Below are 17,327 nucleotides of genomic sequence, written 5' to 3'. Positions count from 1 at the left end.
TACTAGGTATCTGAATTGTAAACAAACCAGGCTAAGGTTGAAGATGTCGTGTAAGTCCAGAGAATCCGCGACGTAGGTCATGATCTCGATGGGAAGACGTTGCATCTTGGTGAGGCTGAAGGGCAAATCTCTTTGCTATGGAGTAAGACAATAGATTGTGTAAACGGGGTCGAGTCCATCCAGGAACACACAGAGTACAGTAATCACCGTTGGAAGCATGCCCGTCTAAACAGGCGGAGCAATTGCTGCTTCCCCTTAAGGAGGCACGTCTTGCAGAGCCTCATTCTTGGCAGACCGGTGACATGGGCCAATCATCGTTAGCCTTGGCATCCGCTTTGGAGCCAATTGCGTGTACCACAAAAGCGCACGCTAGCATCCGACAAGCTGATCAGGGCCGTGGGCTCCATCTGTCCCCTGAATGAACACGAAACCATGCACCTCGCGCGACTGGTGAGATGCTAAAGTGAGAAGCCGTACCAGGCACTTTGCATCCTGCCTTCTGTCCTTGCATCACGCCATCATCACTTCCAGAGGGATGCAGCCGCATGAGGAAGGACATGGGCTTCGTGAATCCGTAACTGGAGCTCCAACGCGAGCTCCCATACCCAAGCGTCGACGTGGCCTGGGCGCGCGGTGGTTCAGCCTGTGGTCAAGCACAGATTATTCCGCGTGGTTAGTGTCATACTGAGGTGTCGGGACGTCGCTTACCCCAAGATAATCCAACCGCGAGAGCGGACGGCTGGCGTCGGTCTCCAACGTCTCCCCCCGCTGCCAAAACAAGGCCTTGGGTTACATTTCCCGTGTTGCATTCGTCGACTGGATGCTTCTAGGCCCAGCCTGGCGCGATTGAGGAGCTGGCTTACACGTCGGCGTGGGCCGCTTACACGGTCATCTCACCCACATGGAGCATGGCGGAGACATGGGTTACAGTGCCAGTGCATAGCGCAATGAGGTGCCGACTCACCCTTCGGAAAGTAGTGGTACACTCGTTGTCTGTACATGAAGAAAGAGTGCTTCAGCCGGAGTCGACGAACCCTGGTGACATTGGCTGCAGCTGCTCGCCTTACGTCCAAACAAGATGTGCCATTTGCGACACGCGCACCCCTGCAGAACTTGGCAACGCTGCAACGAAGGCAATGTGGCACGTTGTTTGCGATCCACTCAGCTTTCAGCATGACACAGGGATCGGCTCCTTCCAACCAAAAACGCAGGGGTCCAGCGATAAGATGGAGAGGGGTGTACGTATGAAAGACAGGCGCTCGTAGCTACCAAAAGGTACATAGCAGGGATCACAGCCCGGTGCCATGAGCAGGAAACAAGGTGGTGGGTAGCAGATTGGGGCGACTCTGAGTTCGGACGAGACGACGGGCAAAAGGCCAAGGGCTATTTCGCAGTGCCTGCCGAGGGATGTATCATCCGCCGGACCAGCGAGCCAGAGCCCGCGGCAATTTGCAGGGTTCTTCTTTGGGAGCTTGGCATAGTACGAAGGCCATCGCAGCCGCATGAAAGTGTCAAGGACTCGGCGGCGTCGTTCAAGGTGTCGTTCGCTGCAGATCGTCCGACCTTCACCGAGTTTCCATTTCGCCCACACACGTTCCAACACGCCTCAGCTCTTTTGCGAGCCTTGTTCGACCAGATTGACAATGTTGGCGTTTGGCTATTTGGTTCGCGGTTTAGGCTAGCGGTGCGGCGTGCTATCCTGGAATGGGCCGCTGTTATTCAATGTAGCCGAATCCTGCCGAACGCAAGCCCTGCACTTCCGCCTGCTACTACGCGACCGTCCGTCTCCCAGTGCAGAAACTTCATAGAGGTTTCTTTTTCTGTGAACGCGTCACTCATTGGCTGGCGCCAACAGACCGAGATGAACTGGGAGGCTGGCACAAACGGATGAGCATCCCAAAGGGGCACGCATTTTGGGAGTCAAGGGACGAGTGCGATCGCCTCATTTTGCCCTTCTCGGCGACGCGCGTATCCCTGTGCAGCCGCAGCTGGACCCGTCCCCACTGCCTAGCTTTCATTCGAAATACGTCCAAGTCATCACCAAGAACTCTCTGCACCCGCGGTCCCAGGCATCCCCTCGGCGTTTCGCAAGCCCGTCCGCATCATCATTGAGTGGCGCGGCAACGGTGGGAAGAAGGTTAGCGGGTACTGATTAGACGATTGAAGCCCACCATTATGCATGGATCTTGAACGAATTTTCTTTTGAGGAAAACAAATCGCCAGCCTATGTTAAACACACTGCCCCGCTATTTGGTCAGCAGCAAGCGCCTTGACCACTTAATGTCTAAGCATCGAAGAGCAGATCGATGTGAATGCATGGATATCGCTGAGAGCCTGCCGTACGCAGTAGGGTCATTGGGTTGAAAGTGGCTTGTATTCTCTAATTATAATTCACCGCGAGGCCGCTTGTAAAGTCACGGGTCGCTGGGCGAGGTTGCGTGGAAAGTCAAGACGGTCTATCCAGGCAGAATCGACTTACCACAAGGATATCGTGACAATAGACCAACAACATAAAAGCACTGACCAATCGCTCCGGTTGTTGTGACGTTGAAGTGTTGATACAAGTCGAGATACCCTGTTAAGGCTTTCAAGAGGTTGGTCATAACAATCACTAAGTTTGTCGGCCAACTTAGTGGTTAACTTTGCATAACAAGTTCTAAAAGAGACTCGTAACATGGAATCAGGCAGTGTCCTCCTGCAAAGTATTGCCTCAAGTAAACTTGGCTTACTTTCCAAGGCAGAAGCATGTTCTCTTGCAGCCAAACGTTCCAATCATGGCGGCTTGTATTAGTGACGGCAGTGCGCGGACGTTGACGACTGTCCATGTAAGGCAGCCGCGCTAAGAAAAGAGTGGGACGAACTGTATCTCACCCCGAGCAGAGGCTGTTTGCCACACCTTCTCAAAAACGCTGGGTCGGTCACAATGAAAAGACGGAGGGTATGTCGAATGTCTGTCGTTACATTAACAAGCTCGCTTGTTTTCAGCGTCGACATCCTTGTCAATTTGATATGTAGATACTGTACAGTCTATTCCCCTTCTGCATGAGTTTGGTTGCACTCACCCCACCTTCCGCTCACTTCCAAGATTCTCCCAGTTTCCTCCAGAGCGACACTGGGGTGCCCCATTCACATAACGGGGCTGCTGCACCAATTTCCCCGCTGTTTCCCCCGAAAAACAGTTATATAAACCATGGCCTCCATTTTCTCTGTCATCCGGGCATGGCATTGTTCCTGATTCTAGCCACACAACGAACCTTGTTGGTCTAGTTTCGCATTTTTCATCATTGTTCTGTACCCCTTTGTCATCATCCCGTCGAAAGCATCACGATCATTTGTCCTCTCAAGTCCCGACAGTCCCGTTGACCAGTATGAACACTCGCGCAGGGGAATGTTCCAAAGACGATCCAATGGCCCAGAAGTCCAAAGATTGGCAGCTCACCACAGAAAAGGTGATCAAAGCAACTGTCAACATACACTATGCCTATCCGTTCCCGTTTGACGGGGAAGAAGCAATGGTGGGTCAAGCGACTGGTTTTGTCGTGGATGAAGATAAAGGGTTCGTCGAGACCTGCGCTAATACAGACAAATGGAAAACGGATGGCTGACATTGAACCGCTGCAGATACATCTTGACGAACCGACACGTTGTTGGACCTGGACCATTCTATGGACATGCCGTGTCTGCTGATCACGAAGAGTTCAAAGTGTTCCCAGTATATGAGGATCCCGTACACGATTTCGCTATTCTTCATTTCGATCCCAAAGCTGCCAAGCATGGGAAGTTACCAGCCCTGAGACTTCGTCCAGATCTCGCGAAAGGTGAGAAAGAACCTTGATCACTAAATCTTCCTAGCGGTCTGCTAACTTGTTACAGTCGGCTTGGACATTAGGATGGTTGGAAACGATGCCGGTGAGAAGCTCAGTATCGTGTCTGGGACCATCAGCCGCCTGGATGGGGACGCGCCAGAGTACGATGATGGATATCAAGATTTCAACACCTGTTATCTCCACTCTAGCACTGGCTCGACTGGGGGTAGTTCTGGTAGCCCCGTTGTGAATGTTGACGGCTTTGCTGTTGCGTTACAAGCAGGCGGACGATCCGACGGTGCCTTGACAAACTACTTCCTCCCTCTCGGCCAACCGCTGCGAGCTCTAGAACACATCCGCCAGGGCAAGACCATTCCTAGAGGCGATATTCAGTGCCAATTCGTCCTCGAACCTTTCGACGTGTGCCGACGTCTCGGCCTGACCTCAGAGCAAGAGGTGGAAGCTCGAAGCATTTCTCCCCAGAGCAACGCAATGCTTGTCGCGAAGCTTGTGCTTCCCAAGGGTCAGTCTGACCAGAAGATCAGGGTGGGCGACATTCTCATCAAGGTGAACGGCGAGCCCGTAGACAAATTCACCAAGCTGTCTTGTATTCTGGACTCGAACATTGGCAACTTTGTTCAAGTTCAGCTCCAGAGAGGCGACAGAGATATCAAGGTCGATATTGAGGTTGGTAACCTGCATAAGATTACGCCTGACTGCTTTGTGTCAGTCGCAGGGGCTATTTTCCACAACCTATCTTACCAGCAAGCCCGCCGGTATGGTGTTGCGTGCCAAGGCGTCTTCGTCTGCAATGATGATGCTTCTTTCATCTCCTCCAGCTCAGGTGATTCGCTTATTGAAGCCGTGGGTCAAAAACCAACTCCTGACTTGGAGACCTTTATCGCGGTGATGAAGGGGATTGCCGACAGGTCTCAGGTAGTTGTCACCTACAAAACACTCTATGACTTGTCAGTTCAGAGAACTGCCATTGTTCACATCGACAGACATTGGTTCCCCAACATGAAGTTGGGGACTAGGAACAACGAGACAGGTGTATGGGACTTCACCAATCTTTGTGTCCCGCGTCCCCCGCCACCGCCTGTCGCCTGTTCCGCTTCTTTCGGCGAGCCCGAGAATGCAAAATCCCGGCTTATTGCTGCTCTGATGCACAGCTTAGTCATTGTCAAGTGTCATCTGCCATTCGATCTGGATGGTGATTATAACTGTGATAAGACTGGTGTGGGGTTGGTCCTTGATGCGGAACATGGTTTTGTTATTACCTCACGGGACATTGTGCCCCATGGCTTGTGCGATGTGTCTGTTACTATTGCGGGCTCAATCACTGTCGAGGCCAAGTTGGTCTTGTTGCACCCACTGCACAACTACGCCATCGTGCAATACAACTCAGAAATGGTTAAAGCTCCCGTTCACAGCGCGAAATTGAGCACAGAAAACATCACTCAGGGAACTCCTACCACCTTCGTGGGATACACTAAGGAGGGAAAACCCGTAGAAGCTTCGAGAACAGTAACCGCAATCACTGCTTTGGAAATCCCAAAGATCTCATGGCGACCCTCATATCGTGCTACCAACGTCGATAATGTTGTGGTTGATCCCGTTTTCGGTCCATATCATAGATCAGGCGTTCTCACTGGAGACGATGGTACAGTTCAGGCCCTTTTTCTCTCTTATACCAACGCAAAGTTCCAACATTACCACCATGGTCTTTCAACCACAAATCTGCAGTATGTCGTTTCTCAGATGCGGCAGGGCAAGCTGCCGAAGTTACGAATGCTGCCCGTTGAGTTTGAACCGATCGATATGGCTCAGGCCAGAATTATGGGTGTATCCCAGGACTGGATCCACAAGGTCGAGGAAGCAAACAAGGCACAACGCCAGCTATTGAAGGTGAAAAAGCCAATGGCCGAGCATTCCATGCAAACCAGCTCTCTGGTAGAGGGCGACATCTTACTCACCCTGAACGCCAAGATCGTTACCAATTATTCCAACCTAGACATCATGTACGGCCATCAGGTTTTGAACGCCACTGTCGTTCGCGGATGCAAAGAAATGCCCATCGAAGCTCACACCATCGCCGCCGAAGACATTGAGACACACCGAGTTGTCTTCTTCTGCGGTGCAACCCTTCAGACACCTCACCAGGCCGTACGACAGCAGGTAAGTAAGTTGCACAGCTACGTGTATGTCTCAGCTCGCAAGTGTGGCTCGCCCGCGTCACAGTACGGGATGCAACGTGCTACTTTTATTACCCATGTCAACGACAAGCCTACTGCTGACTTGGATGTCTTTCTGGATGTGGTTCGAAAGATTCCACACGATACTTGTAAATTCCTCTGCATGTTTTGTCGAAGCATCGACTAATCATTCGCATAGATTTCCGTTTGAAATCTGTTGGAATGGATAACATTCCGACGATTATCACGATTAAAAAGGACGAAAATTGCTTCCCCACTGTGGAGTGGACTGAGGGCTCGGATGGCTGGACAAGAAAGGTGCACGAGGGCAGTGAGGTGCCTAATCTAGCCTCATAGTTATGGTTGGCTGACTGCAGACTGTCAATCATTGTCAGAGGCGCTGGCTCCGAGTGAAAAGGTCAACAATAGAGCCACTTAGCTGATAAGTAGTGGAACGGGGCAGGATGACCAGCACCGCATAAGGGAAGCTCTTTATTTATTTTCTCTAGGCATCTTAGCTAAGCAGGGTCTGATCATAGGTATAGATATCTCGACTGCCAGACTGATCAGACTCTCAACAACAACGAACTTTTTGCACACTCAAGAACTACCTGCAGAGCCTTTCCGATGATTTATAGCCTGAACGTGATAACACATGACGATTGGGAGCCCTTTGACTCACTTAGACTAGTGACAGTTGTTCTGACAAGGCTACTGCCCTGATCAGCTCAACTGCTGCTAGCGCTTGAGTGAGGAATCCTGTGTTGCTTTGGGGGTTGTGGTGTGAGTGTCAACCGCCGCACCGCACAGCCAGAGTCCTGATCACCCTGCACGTTTTCAGTAGGTATGGCGTTGTAACAGCATTTGATTCTGACCTGCCCATACGTGGCCGAAAGTGCCCTTAAATTTCCCATCTAGATGACTATTAGGGGCCCACTGGCGCATCGATCCGGCCACCTCCGGGCACCTGGCAATCATTGCCTCATGCACAATGTCACTCCAACATCGAATGGGCGTTTGATTGGATGGTTTCTTCACGGTTGTAGGACGCGTTGTTCCTGACCTTGTCTTGTGGGCATCCTCCACTCAACTCCCCTTTCAACAAGTAGACTGAGGAGCAATACCACTTGAACTTGAGTTCGTGTCACTGATCAACATTATCAAGGCTACTCGTGCTGAAGGAAGAGGAGGATGTCGCTGAGAACAGCAACGTCAGTGCAAGTCTGGCTCAGACGAGGAAGTCTGCGGCGTAGGAAAAAAAACTTTATCTGGCCCTAGCTACGGAGATATGCCATAAACAGTCACGTCTACCGCCTTATTTTCAGCCTGCTTCTGTTATCGAGTAACTTTCCTTCTACGTCTTGCTTTACGATAACAGCGCTCTGCACAGTCTTTGTTCATACATACCTTTCAATACATCGCCATCTGCCAACACCATCGCAGGCCCTCGCTCAGTTCACGAACTTTGAGGATTGTTTGCCCTGATCAGACGCACACTGTCGGTCCTTAATTAGGGGATCATGTACTGCTTCGGTGGTTGTTGTGTTGGTACTTGTACGCACCGCACCGTACCACCAAAGTCCTGATCACCCCACACGCTTTCGATACCTCCCAACACGTGACTAACGCTTGGTCTCGTTAACAACTGGCTCGTTATTTTCGGCATGATTCGAGGGTATTCATAATTGGGAGTTTTTTTCAACAGACGGCTTGCCCGCCGTTTTCCAGTTGGCATGTCGTCGACTTACATGGTGGGGGGGAAGCAGCTGAGCCACACAGAGGGGTGGCACAGCTAAGCCACATAGAGGGGGTGGCGTCAATAGCTCACTAATCCACGTTGACCTCCGCACGTCAACTGTCAAGCTCAAGGTCTGGGACGGTGCAAGGCCATTGAAGGTCTTGATCCTACATCGTTATATTGTGTTACATGTACAGTACATACATAAAGATGTACATATAGTGCATAATACGCGTAGTGGTCCTGCGACTAGTGAACGGGCAGTAATGTCGGAAGTGGTGCTATGAGCCAAAAATGGCTTCACATTGGAGAGGCCATATTGAATTCGCAGCGTAATTAGGATCACTCCATCCACAGTGCAAGGACCGAATACAATGTACAGAGTAGTTAAAGACTCTCATCTGACTGTTTTTGACGGCTTATCTGAGAGGCAATCCAGCATAACCGACTTACGCGAGAAAAAGCTAGAAGCGTCTTTCCGCTGGTCTGGACACATATTGCACCATCGCAGACGCTTTTTGATTATATTCCAAGTATAACGACAGAAAAAGCTTGCCGATCTGATTCCAAGCTACGCTGCTTTGCGAATACATAAAAACTCACTACTAATTTGGCGGTGATTCCAGCTTAGCACTGGCTCACAAGCCGTTACGGTGTTACGGTCAGATATCCGACAGTGGTGTTTTCAGCTAACAGATAGCTGAGGTCGATACTCAATAACAGTAAGGTAAGTCTTGTTGGTAATCTTGCTGGTCTGTTGGCGTCTGGTGATCAGTCAGGCGTCTCTAGGCGGAGGTAGCTTATAGCTTCACAACAGAAGGATACTCTAAGAGTCACTTGTGGTAGAGTGTATCACGAAGTTGATTGCTGAAGAGCTATGGAGAGTTCTTGAGCCCCAGGCTCAAGTCCTGTCTATATACTGATTCTATCTGTTGTGGTGCTGGCGAAGGTAATCAACTAAAATGGGTCCGATGTGAGCTGCTCACTTGGTGATCACCTTACCTATCTCTTGATCACTTTCTTATCATCACGTGACTTGCCCATAGTTCTTCCGTTCCGACCCTTGTCCGTTAGCGCCGTGATCATGCATACATGAGCCTGATTATCCCCTGGTCCGCCTCCAGTGAGCACACTGGATGCTGCTTGAAAAAGCAGTAGGACGATGTGGCAGACCTTCTCGTGATGTCCGGTGTCAGTAGGGATGGTGGGAGTGGCGCGGTGTGTCGCGCGCGGTCGAAAAACCGCGGTTGGATGGTGCTGTGAAAATTTTCATCGGCACTCTCGAACCATAAACGGACTACGTGATCAACGACCACCGCACCACCCACGCCATTTCCGAAGCCAACATGTTACACGGGGGATACTGGCGTAAGAACACCATCCGACTTGACATTGGCCGACGTCGATGAAGAGACAGGACACCCTCCGGCCCATCCAGCTTTGGGCTCGGGAGGCGGACGAGTCGAGCATTGTGAGGCATCGCCGCGTCTCCCGACGAGGGCTCGGAACAAGCCTACGTGCTCTGGTCGAGCGTAATGGAAGTTGTTAAGACCGACGGGTTGGCATGATGTCAGCAGACTTGTTAAGCTTCGAGCACAGGAAAAGCGGCCGGACCGATCCCGAGGACACAGCGCACCGCGATCGAACACCATACGGCGGACATGGGTTGGGTTAGTGGACAGAGTGCGAGTAGTCGTGCCGGCGTGATGGCTGCTCTGCGCCTCTGATCTGCAAGACATGGTCGGCTGCGAGTCGGAGACGAGTCGCGGTAACGGGAAGCTGGACCTGGGGTTGCGCCCAGGGTTTCCGGTGGGCCGTAGCGCCGTGGTCGTGACCAGAAGGCAGCGGGGGAGCTGCGTTCCCAGTTCGTACCTGGGCCGTCGCTTGGACGCGGTATCGCCGGTACATTTGATGCACTCCCAGTTGGTACCTGAGGCGTCTAAGAAGACGTGGTATCGCCGGCGCAGTAGCCCCTGCACTTGAGACCTGCGGAAACGACACGGTGGCTCGAGAGGACGGAGGCGCATGTGGGTCGGCTTAGAGACGGGATTGCCGTTGCGGCCAGCTTAAGGTGCAAACTCGGACGACGCGACCGTATGGCCCGTAGCGGATACGGGGCGGCACCGTCTCGGCTTTGCCTGGGGCCGAGACACTCCTGTGGGAAGGTCTCCATGCGGAGCAGAAGGCTAACGGGGTCGTTAAGGCGTAGCCACGGCCGGCCGAGTGGCTTCCCGGAAGGAGTGGGTTGTTCGGGGTCTACACGGACGGGAGCGGTATCAACGGGCACATAGGAGCGGCAGCAACATGTCCCACCACACGCCAAACACGTAGCTCGTATATGGAAGACAACGCTACCTCGACAGTCTACGCAGGAGAGCTGCAAGGCATCATCCTTGCCCTCGAGATAGCCGAAGAAGATAAACAGAAAGGAAACAACAGAAGCAAACTCTTGATCTATACCGACAACCAAGCGGCCATCAGGTCGTCAACCAGGCCAAAGGGCAAGTCAGGCGCCTACCTGCTGAAGACAATCGCAGACAAGACACAGAAACTCCAAGAACAAGGACTAAAGACAGAGATCAGACGGGTGCCCTCCCACACGGGCATCCAGGGCAATGAGGACGCCAACACGGCTGCCAAAGAAGCCACGGGCTGGAGGAAGAACGGTACCATGGGCACCAAGGCAGACACGCCAGCAGCTCTATACGCACTCAGGTCAATGTTCAAAACGTGGACGCACACAGAAGCGAATAAGGCGTGGCAAGCCAGCTGGACAGCAGAAACTCGAGGCAGAACCTCCTACCGCTACACACCGAGACCAACCAAGAAGACGCTCCAACTCCACGAGGGACTGAACAAGCGACAAAGCTCAATTCTCGTGCAGATGCGCACGGAAAAGATTGGACTCAAGGACTTCCTCTCCAACCGAAGAGTGCCGGACGCCACGGACGCCGGCTGCCAATGTCGAGAGGGACGACAAACGGTATCGCACATCCTGCTGCGATGCCGACGGTTCCGACAACCCCGACGACAGGAACTCGGAGCCATTCCAGGACGACACAACCTGCGGGCCGTGTTGAACGAGCGCAAAGCAGCCGCGAAAGCTATCAGATTCATGGAAAAGACCGAGATCCTTGGGCAATTCAGGATCGAGTCACCGCCTAGACAAAGCTAAGCATTGATGGGAGGCTGTAGGTACACAGAACCGATATATGAGGTAGTAGGCCTCGACAGATCCTAGCAGAGATGTCACATTAGTAGAGAACTGCGATCAACATGAGGTAGGCGCCAAGTGTAGATAGAGGTTGAGGAACAAAGTGGGAATTTGGGGACAGCTGGTCAGTGTTTTGCATTGGCGAAGTGGGCGTCTCGGATTGACATTTGAGCGCGTCGGCTGTCTGCCAGGCCCCGCTAACCGGGCATGGCTGCGGAGTAAAATAGCGGCTACATTCGAGTAGGAATACAACTCAACTCAACTCAACTTATGCCCTGGTCCTCTCGTGGGCTCGTTCCAGGTGGTTATGTTAACCAACGCTTTCTGGGTCGTAACATACGGCTCCCTAGATGTAGAACATCTCAATATATCTATCTCTCCATGATCCCTTGAGCATGAAACAATGGACTTCCAATCTCTCCTCAAATGAAGCCCCTAAGCACTAGCCTCGTTTATCGCAACCATATCCAAGTCAATAACTACAACAAAATCCAGTAAAGAACGATCATCCGCCCATGTTCCTTCCACCGCAGGTCACACAGGATATCAAAAGCATCGTTGACAATGCCGTTGCCAATCCTAACCGCATCCCAGGGGCGACTGTGGTAGTCATCGACCGCAGCGGCACCGAAGTCGCATACTGTGCAGGGAAACAAGGGATCTCATCCAGTGAGCCAATGACCCTGGACACTGTCTACTGGATAGCGTCATGCACAAAGATGGCTGTAGGAGTTGCATGCATGCAGCTGGTAGATAGAGAGGAATGCTCAAGCTGGATGACTCTGGTCACCTAGAGAAGCTATGTCCGGAGCTAGCGGGCGTCAAGGTCCTGGGTTCAGGAGGGAAGCTTGAGGAGAAGAAACGAGAGATCACTCTCCATATATTGCTGACGCATATTTCCGGATTTGGTTATACCTTCTCCATCAACCGGCTGCGCGATTGGAGCCATCCTGCTGGGAAAGACGAGTTCTCGGGAAGCATCCAGGGATGCAGCCGCTGCTGTTCCAGCCAGGAGATTCATGGGAGTACGGTGTAAGTCTGAACTGAACTTTGGGGTCCCTGAATTCACAGGTATGCTGACTACTATAGATTGGCGTCGACTGGTCCGGCATTGCTCTGCAGCGAGTTTTGAAAACGCGTCTCAACGACTACATCCAGCAGAATATCTGTCAGCAGCTCGGCTTGTACAATGTCAACATGATACCGACTTCAGCCATGAAGAAACAATTGGCTTATATGCACTCCAGAAAGCCCGATAGCAAGCTCGTTGCTCATGACCACCCCCTACATCGTCCGCTGGTCGCTCAGTTGGACGAAGAGACTCATGCTTGCTTCAACAGCGGTGGCGCTGGAATCTTTGCAAGGCCTCAAGAGTATATCCGTGAGATGTTCTCCACGCCGACTAAAATAAGGTACATTGTCGACGCTCCATAGGTATACTGGCAGCTTTTCTCAACGACGGCACTTGTCCAGTAACAAAAGCTCGGATCTTGAAAAAAAGAAACAGTTGAAGAGATGTTCACCAACCAAATTCCCATTATTCCTGACTTTGCCAAGAGAGGGGCTCAAGATGCCAAACCAGAGTTGACCAACGCGCTTCCTGAGCTCTGTCCGGTTCCCGGAAACCCGCCCCAAGGATGGGGTTTGATGTTCATGATCTCAGGGGGCATCACTGGGCGATCCGGCAAAACTGCCTGGTGGGGGGATTACCGAACCTGTACTGGTGGTGTGACAGAGAGTGGTGTTGCTGGGATGGTTTGTTCTCAAATCTTGCCCTTCGGCGATAAAGCCGTGCTTGAGCTGTGGTATGAAGTAGAAGCTGCGGTTTACAGAGGATTTCATGCTATGAACAGAGAGGGGGTCTCGTATGACTCTGGACATTTTGCCGGTTGATGGCCGTATTGATGGCAGTCTTCTAAGTGCGACAGGCACTATTATTGAGAGGTTTGACGGCCCCATCGTGATTGTAGCCGATCAAGTCGCCATGCTTACCAGTATTTTCCTGTGGTAATCAGGACGATATTCAGTCATTACATAATCTCCTTTCACATCCACATGTGTAGTGAGCCCAGTCTGCCCTGGGGCTCTAACATACACACTGAAACAAAGAAAAGCCCGCCAATTTTCAGCCTCCCTCCTTGTTCTCATCCAAGAGCCCTAGCCAGTTTCGCTTGGTGTCCTTGCATCTGTAGATAGTTAGGCTACTTCATCATAGATATATGGTGCGCCTTACATCGGGTTATCGTGGTTTAGGACGTGGGGGCGGCTTTGGGACACCAGTCGTGTCGTAACCTCCTCTGCCGTGGGTTTGACCTGTTTTGGTGGGAATATTGATGAGAGGTTTCATGTTGAGGACGATGCTTGGAGAACCTATGAGTAGTTATGTAAAGCTATTCTCGAGCCCCAAGACCTCGACATTGAGCAGACTTATATAGAGTTCGGTTGTGATCTTGTCCATTCTTGAAGGATAAGGAAAGAGTATTACTCCCGAGTTCCGACTTCCAAAATAGGGGTAGGCAGTGGTCCTGTAGCACAAACGGCATGGTTCATGTTGCAGGCCCCCCCCTCCTTGGTTTTGAACAGATTGTTGGTTTGGGCAAGAACCCCCGTCATGGTAGCACAGCTGAACATCTCGGCAGGTTTATCTGTCGAAGAGTGGGGGAGGTGCAGAGGATGAAGGTCATCGCAGACTGCCGTACCCTAGCTTGCCTCCTACTAAGGTAAAGGGTCTGATGCGGGACTCTGTCTTCGGGGGTTCCGCTCAGGGTTATGGGTAGTACGGCCGAACACGCCAACAGGGTTACTTCTCGTAGGAGTGGAGGAGATGCAGAGGATAGGGGCCGTCCGCGGACTCTTTGCGGCTGAAATTTGCAGAGACGAGGGAACTCCACACATAATATTCAAATATCTCTTCTTCTTTCTCGATACCATCGCAGAAGAGCTTGTTGAAGAAGAGAATGACAACTCGTCGAAAAAAGGAATCGTTGAAGCTCTGTCGACTCGGAGTGTGGTTGTGAGTAGTATAGAATGAGGTGGAGGCGTTGGCCGGTGAAGGTCTCGATGCTTAAAGTTTTCTTCATGAGGCCGTCGGCCTGATATCTGAATTCCTCAGGCTCCCCGTTCTCCTGGTACTTGTTCCCGCCGCAACCAAGCTTGCCGACACCTCGTCCACCGCCGCAAAAGCTGCTGCTGCGCTTACCTTCTATCTCGCGGTAAATCAGGAAGCTCTCCGATACTCTGTGGTTGCCCCATGACTATACGTCCGTCCACCTCCGCATACCTGCTTCGTTCTCGTCCCAAGCAAATTTCGAGCCTGAAAGGATACATGGGCGTTGCGTTTCTGGTAGTCTTTGCTAAATATGAGGCAGCTCGCCGAGTATGCAGGCCTCCATGAGCTTGAAGGCATCCAAGGACGTCTCCACACGCCCGTAGTGTGTTTCCGTCACTTTGAAGGAGTTGGAAGAAGCTGAGATGCTAGAGGCTGTAGGGTTCCCGAAACCTTCCTCAACGGAGAAGGGCTGAGGCAGGTGGCCGCGTGTGCAATACTCGGGAAAGCTGACGTCGTTCGCGGGAGATCAGTCAGATACGAGGCATAGATCCCTTTCTGTGGAGGAATGGAAAGATAAGCTATCAAATACTGAAGGATTCCTTAAAGTGGTGGCTCCTTTGGTCAACTTCCTGAGTTCGTCGGATCTTCCATCGCCGCAGAGGATGGTAAAGGAGGTGGATCGCGGAAGAAAAGAGTTGCCAGAAACCGTCTTCAAAGGAGGCGACTCTCCAACAGCTTCCTGCGGAAGGAACCTAGAGCTAATCCCTTCTTAGGGGATTGTTCCAGGATGCAGCTTTGTATGAGACGGATAAGTGTCTTGTTCTCCAGCAATGGTAGGCGATCTGTCGAAGTTATCTGGGTGTCGCTGTGGAAGCTCCCCTCCGAATCATTCAGCGGCCTGCAGATTACGAGTTTCACGAAGCTTCTATAACCTTACAAGAGGCTGGGTAGGAACGGGTTCTTACCTGAGACAGCGTTCAGGTAGTAGAAGACTAGAACCCTACAGAGCCTTGTGGTGTTCAATGGGGAGATGGGTGGCCTCCTTTAAGGAGATCTGGCAGTTCCAGTGGCTTAAATGACCACCGAATATCGTTCTGCACTGCTGGTAAACTTTTGGGGCGCTATGGTGGTACTGGTAAGATCCTTGAGCTTGATAGCTTCTTCATACTTCGATAGAAGACACTAGCTAAAGGATGTTTTGTGTATGGGCTATGGTGAGGAAGCCCAGCGCCGTGTTAGTTTGTGGATTTGGGCGGTCAAATATAGTAACCAATTCATCGCAGCAAAAAACACACCCGATTCTCTGAAGATCTGTGAGAGAATAATGCGATGCTGACCCGCTCTTTCGGTTGGAACTACCTTGTCAGCCCCTGCAGGATGGGCAGATTAATTTGTGCGCGTGGTAGTAACTGATAGAAAAGTACAAATACCAGCAAAACCCCCCAAGCCAGAACTCAGAACCTCTCGATTTTGTATCTCAACTCACGCAACCCTTACAAGCACGACTTCTTAATCACCATTAGTTTAAAGAAGCCGTTTATATCCCTTTCTCTTCCTCCGTTATACACTGGCACATATTAACTTGATCAGCCTTCGTGTTTGGCCAGACATCGCCGCATTCACAATAGCAAACGCCCCTGCAAGTGCGTCCAAAACGGCAGCCTCAAGAGGTAGGATTTGAGCCTACCAACCTTTTCCCATCGCATGCGAGATTTTAACACTAATCAGACTGGACAGCTGTTGCCATAAGACCACCATAGTCAAGCGACAAAGACGGCCTCGCCAGCAAGTCATATACAACGGCGTCGACAACTTGGACGACTGCACCCTAGACTCTAACAGTGTGGATAAATCCTTAACTTTACCACATGATATCGTGCAACAGCCCCCACAACACCAGAGCAATCATGGCCTGATTCATCATAGCACGGTTAATACTATGAGCTATGCTGCTCCCTCCTTTAACAACGGCAGACGGGCGAACGAAGCTTCAACACAACTACAGTATGGTATAACCACGCTCACCTTACACGGAGATGTTCAGGAGTTCTACAGTCAATACCCTGATGAGCAGCAGCGCTCCAGTTTCATGGTACCGCAAAATCCCAGTGTGCTTTATGAGCACCACCAACCAGTTTTTGGGGATACGTACATGACTATTAACCCACACGTGTCCCGGTGGCAACACCATGAAGTCAATTTCCAATGCTCCACACCTGCTATGAGCCAGCCCTTACAAAATACTGCGAGCAGCAACGCGGTAACATCAGAAAGGAGTCTATCTGCCCACGCCGGCTTTACCATTCACCAAGCCCCGCAAGCAGGGAACTTTGCTCTAGATTATGTTTCCTTCGATGCCGATGAACACTACCCGCACCAGCTACCCATTCCTTCGTGGGACTCGGCACCGGGACTCCTATCGTGGCTACCTGCTGGAGAACAGGATACCTACTCGGCTCTGCTGAGTACTACAACTCTATGGCCTCTATATTCTGGTGCTTCTCCTGTAGGTTTCGAATGGAGCATGCACGGGGTGTTGGACGATGGCAACAAGCGTCATGTACAAGGCTTGCTTCGGTGATTGCTCCACCATCTCCTAGTTCCCTTCGGGAAAAGGCGGGGTCCTCAATGTCGCTTTCCACGAGGTTGCGAGTCTTTCGTGAACGAAGGGCCTTGCAAGAATTCCGTTTCGTTTCCAGGTCGTTTTCTGTCAGTTCTTGAACTGCAAGTTTCATTACCGCCAATCAGAATCGATTGAAAATATGCAGCCGTTGACCAGTCCCATGGCTTCACTAGCAAAGACTTGACAAGGATGCTTGGACTTTACACTTCATAGCTAAAGCAAAAAAACCGGCCATTTCACACAATACCTGACACGAGAATGGGAGGTTCCTCCAGTTATTTAGATTGTCTCATACCGACGTGAGTGTGTGTCTGCAGGTTCCCTTCAGTTGTGGGGTGCGAGAGGAACCTACAGAGAATCTGTACAGGGGTCACAATATCATTCTCAGGGTCAAGGCATGCTTAACTGAAGAGACAGTGATCCGGAGGCGCTTCTCAGGAGACTGTTCCTGAGCTGAACGCCAGACCCTTTGGTTTGCTCGTACTCTGGCGGAGGAGGGCATGGATGGCGATCTGTCGAGGTCGTTGGCGGACGGAAATGTGATTGGCTGAAACTGAGGAGGCCTGGTGGCGTGTGATTGGTTCTCTGCCACGCGACGCGGCCCCTGTTGCGGCACGAAAGCAATCAATTTTGCGGTGCCGGGCAAGTGAACAAGCGATCCCGATGCCCCTGTCAGCAGACGGTGATGGGTGCGTCGCTACA

General features: G+C 51.5%; 1 protein-coding gene across 1 annotated transcript; it reads left to right on the top strand.

The window, feature by feature from the left end:
- Positions 1–11,940: 11,940 nt before the first annotated feature.
- Positions 11,941–12,387, top strand: ColSpa_12189 (acyltransferase mlcH; the record flags this gene model as incomplete). The annotated part of the gene is made up of 2 exons (XM_049278401.1): positions 11,941–11,985; positions 12,043–12,387. 2 exons carry the CDS (start codon positions 11,941–11,943, stop codon positions 12,385–12,387), a joined length of 390 nt encoding a protein of 129 aa, XP_049134358.1.
- Between the last annotated feature and the right edge of the window lie 4,940 nt (positions 12,388–17,327).

This window comes from Colletotrichum spaethianum (genome assembly GCF_022836535.1).
Source record: "Colletotrichum spaethianum MAFF 239500 DNA, contig59, whole genome shotgun sequence".
NCBI classification, from domain to species: Eukaryota; Fungi; Ascomycota; class Sordariomycetes; order Glomerellales; family Glomerellaceae; genus Colletotrichum; species Colletotrichum spaethianum.
Note: the sequence above shows the minus strand (reverse complement) of the source record. Positions and strands in the feature narration are given on the sequence as shown.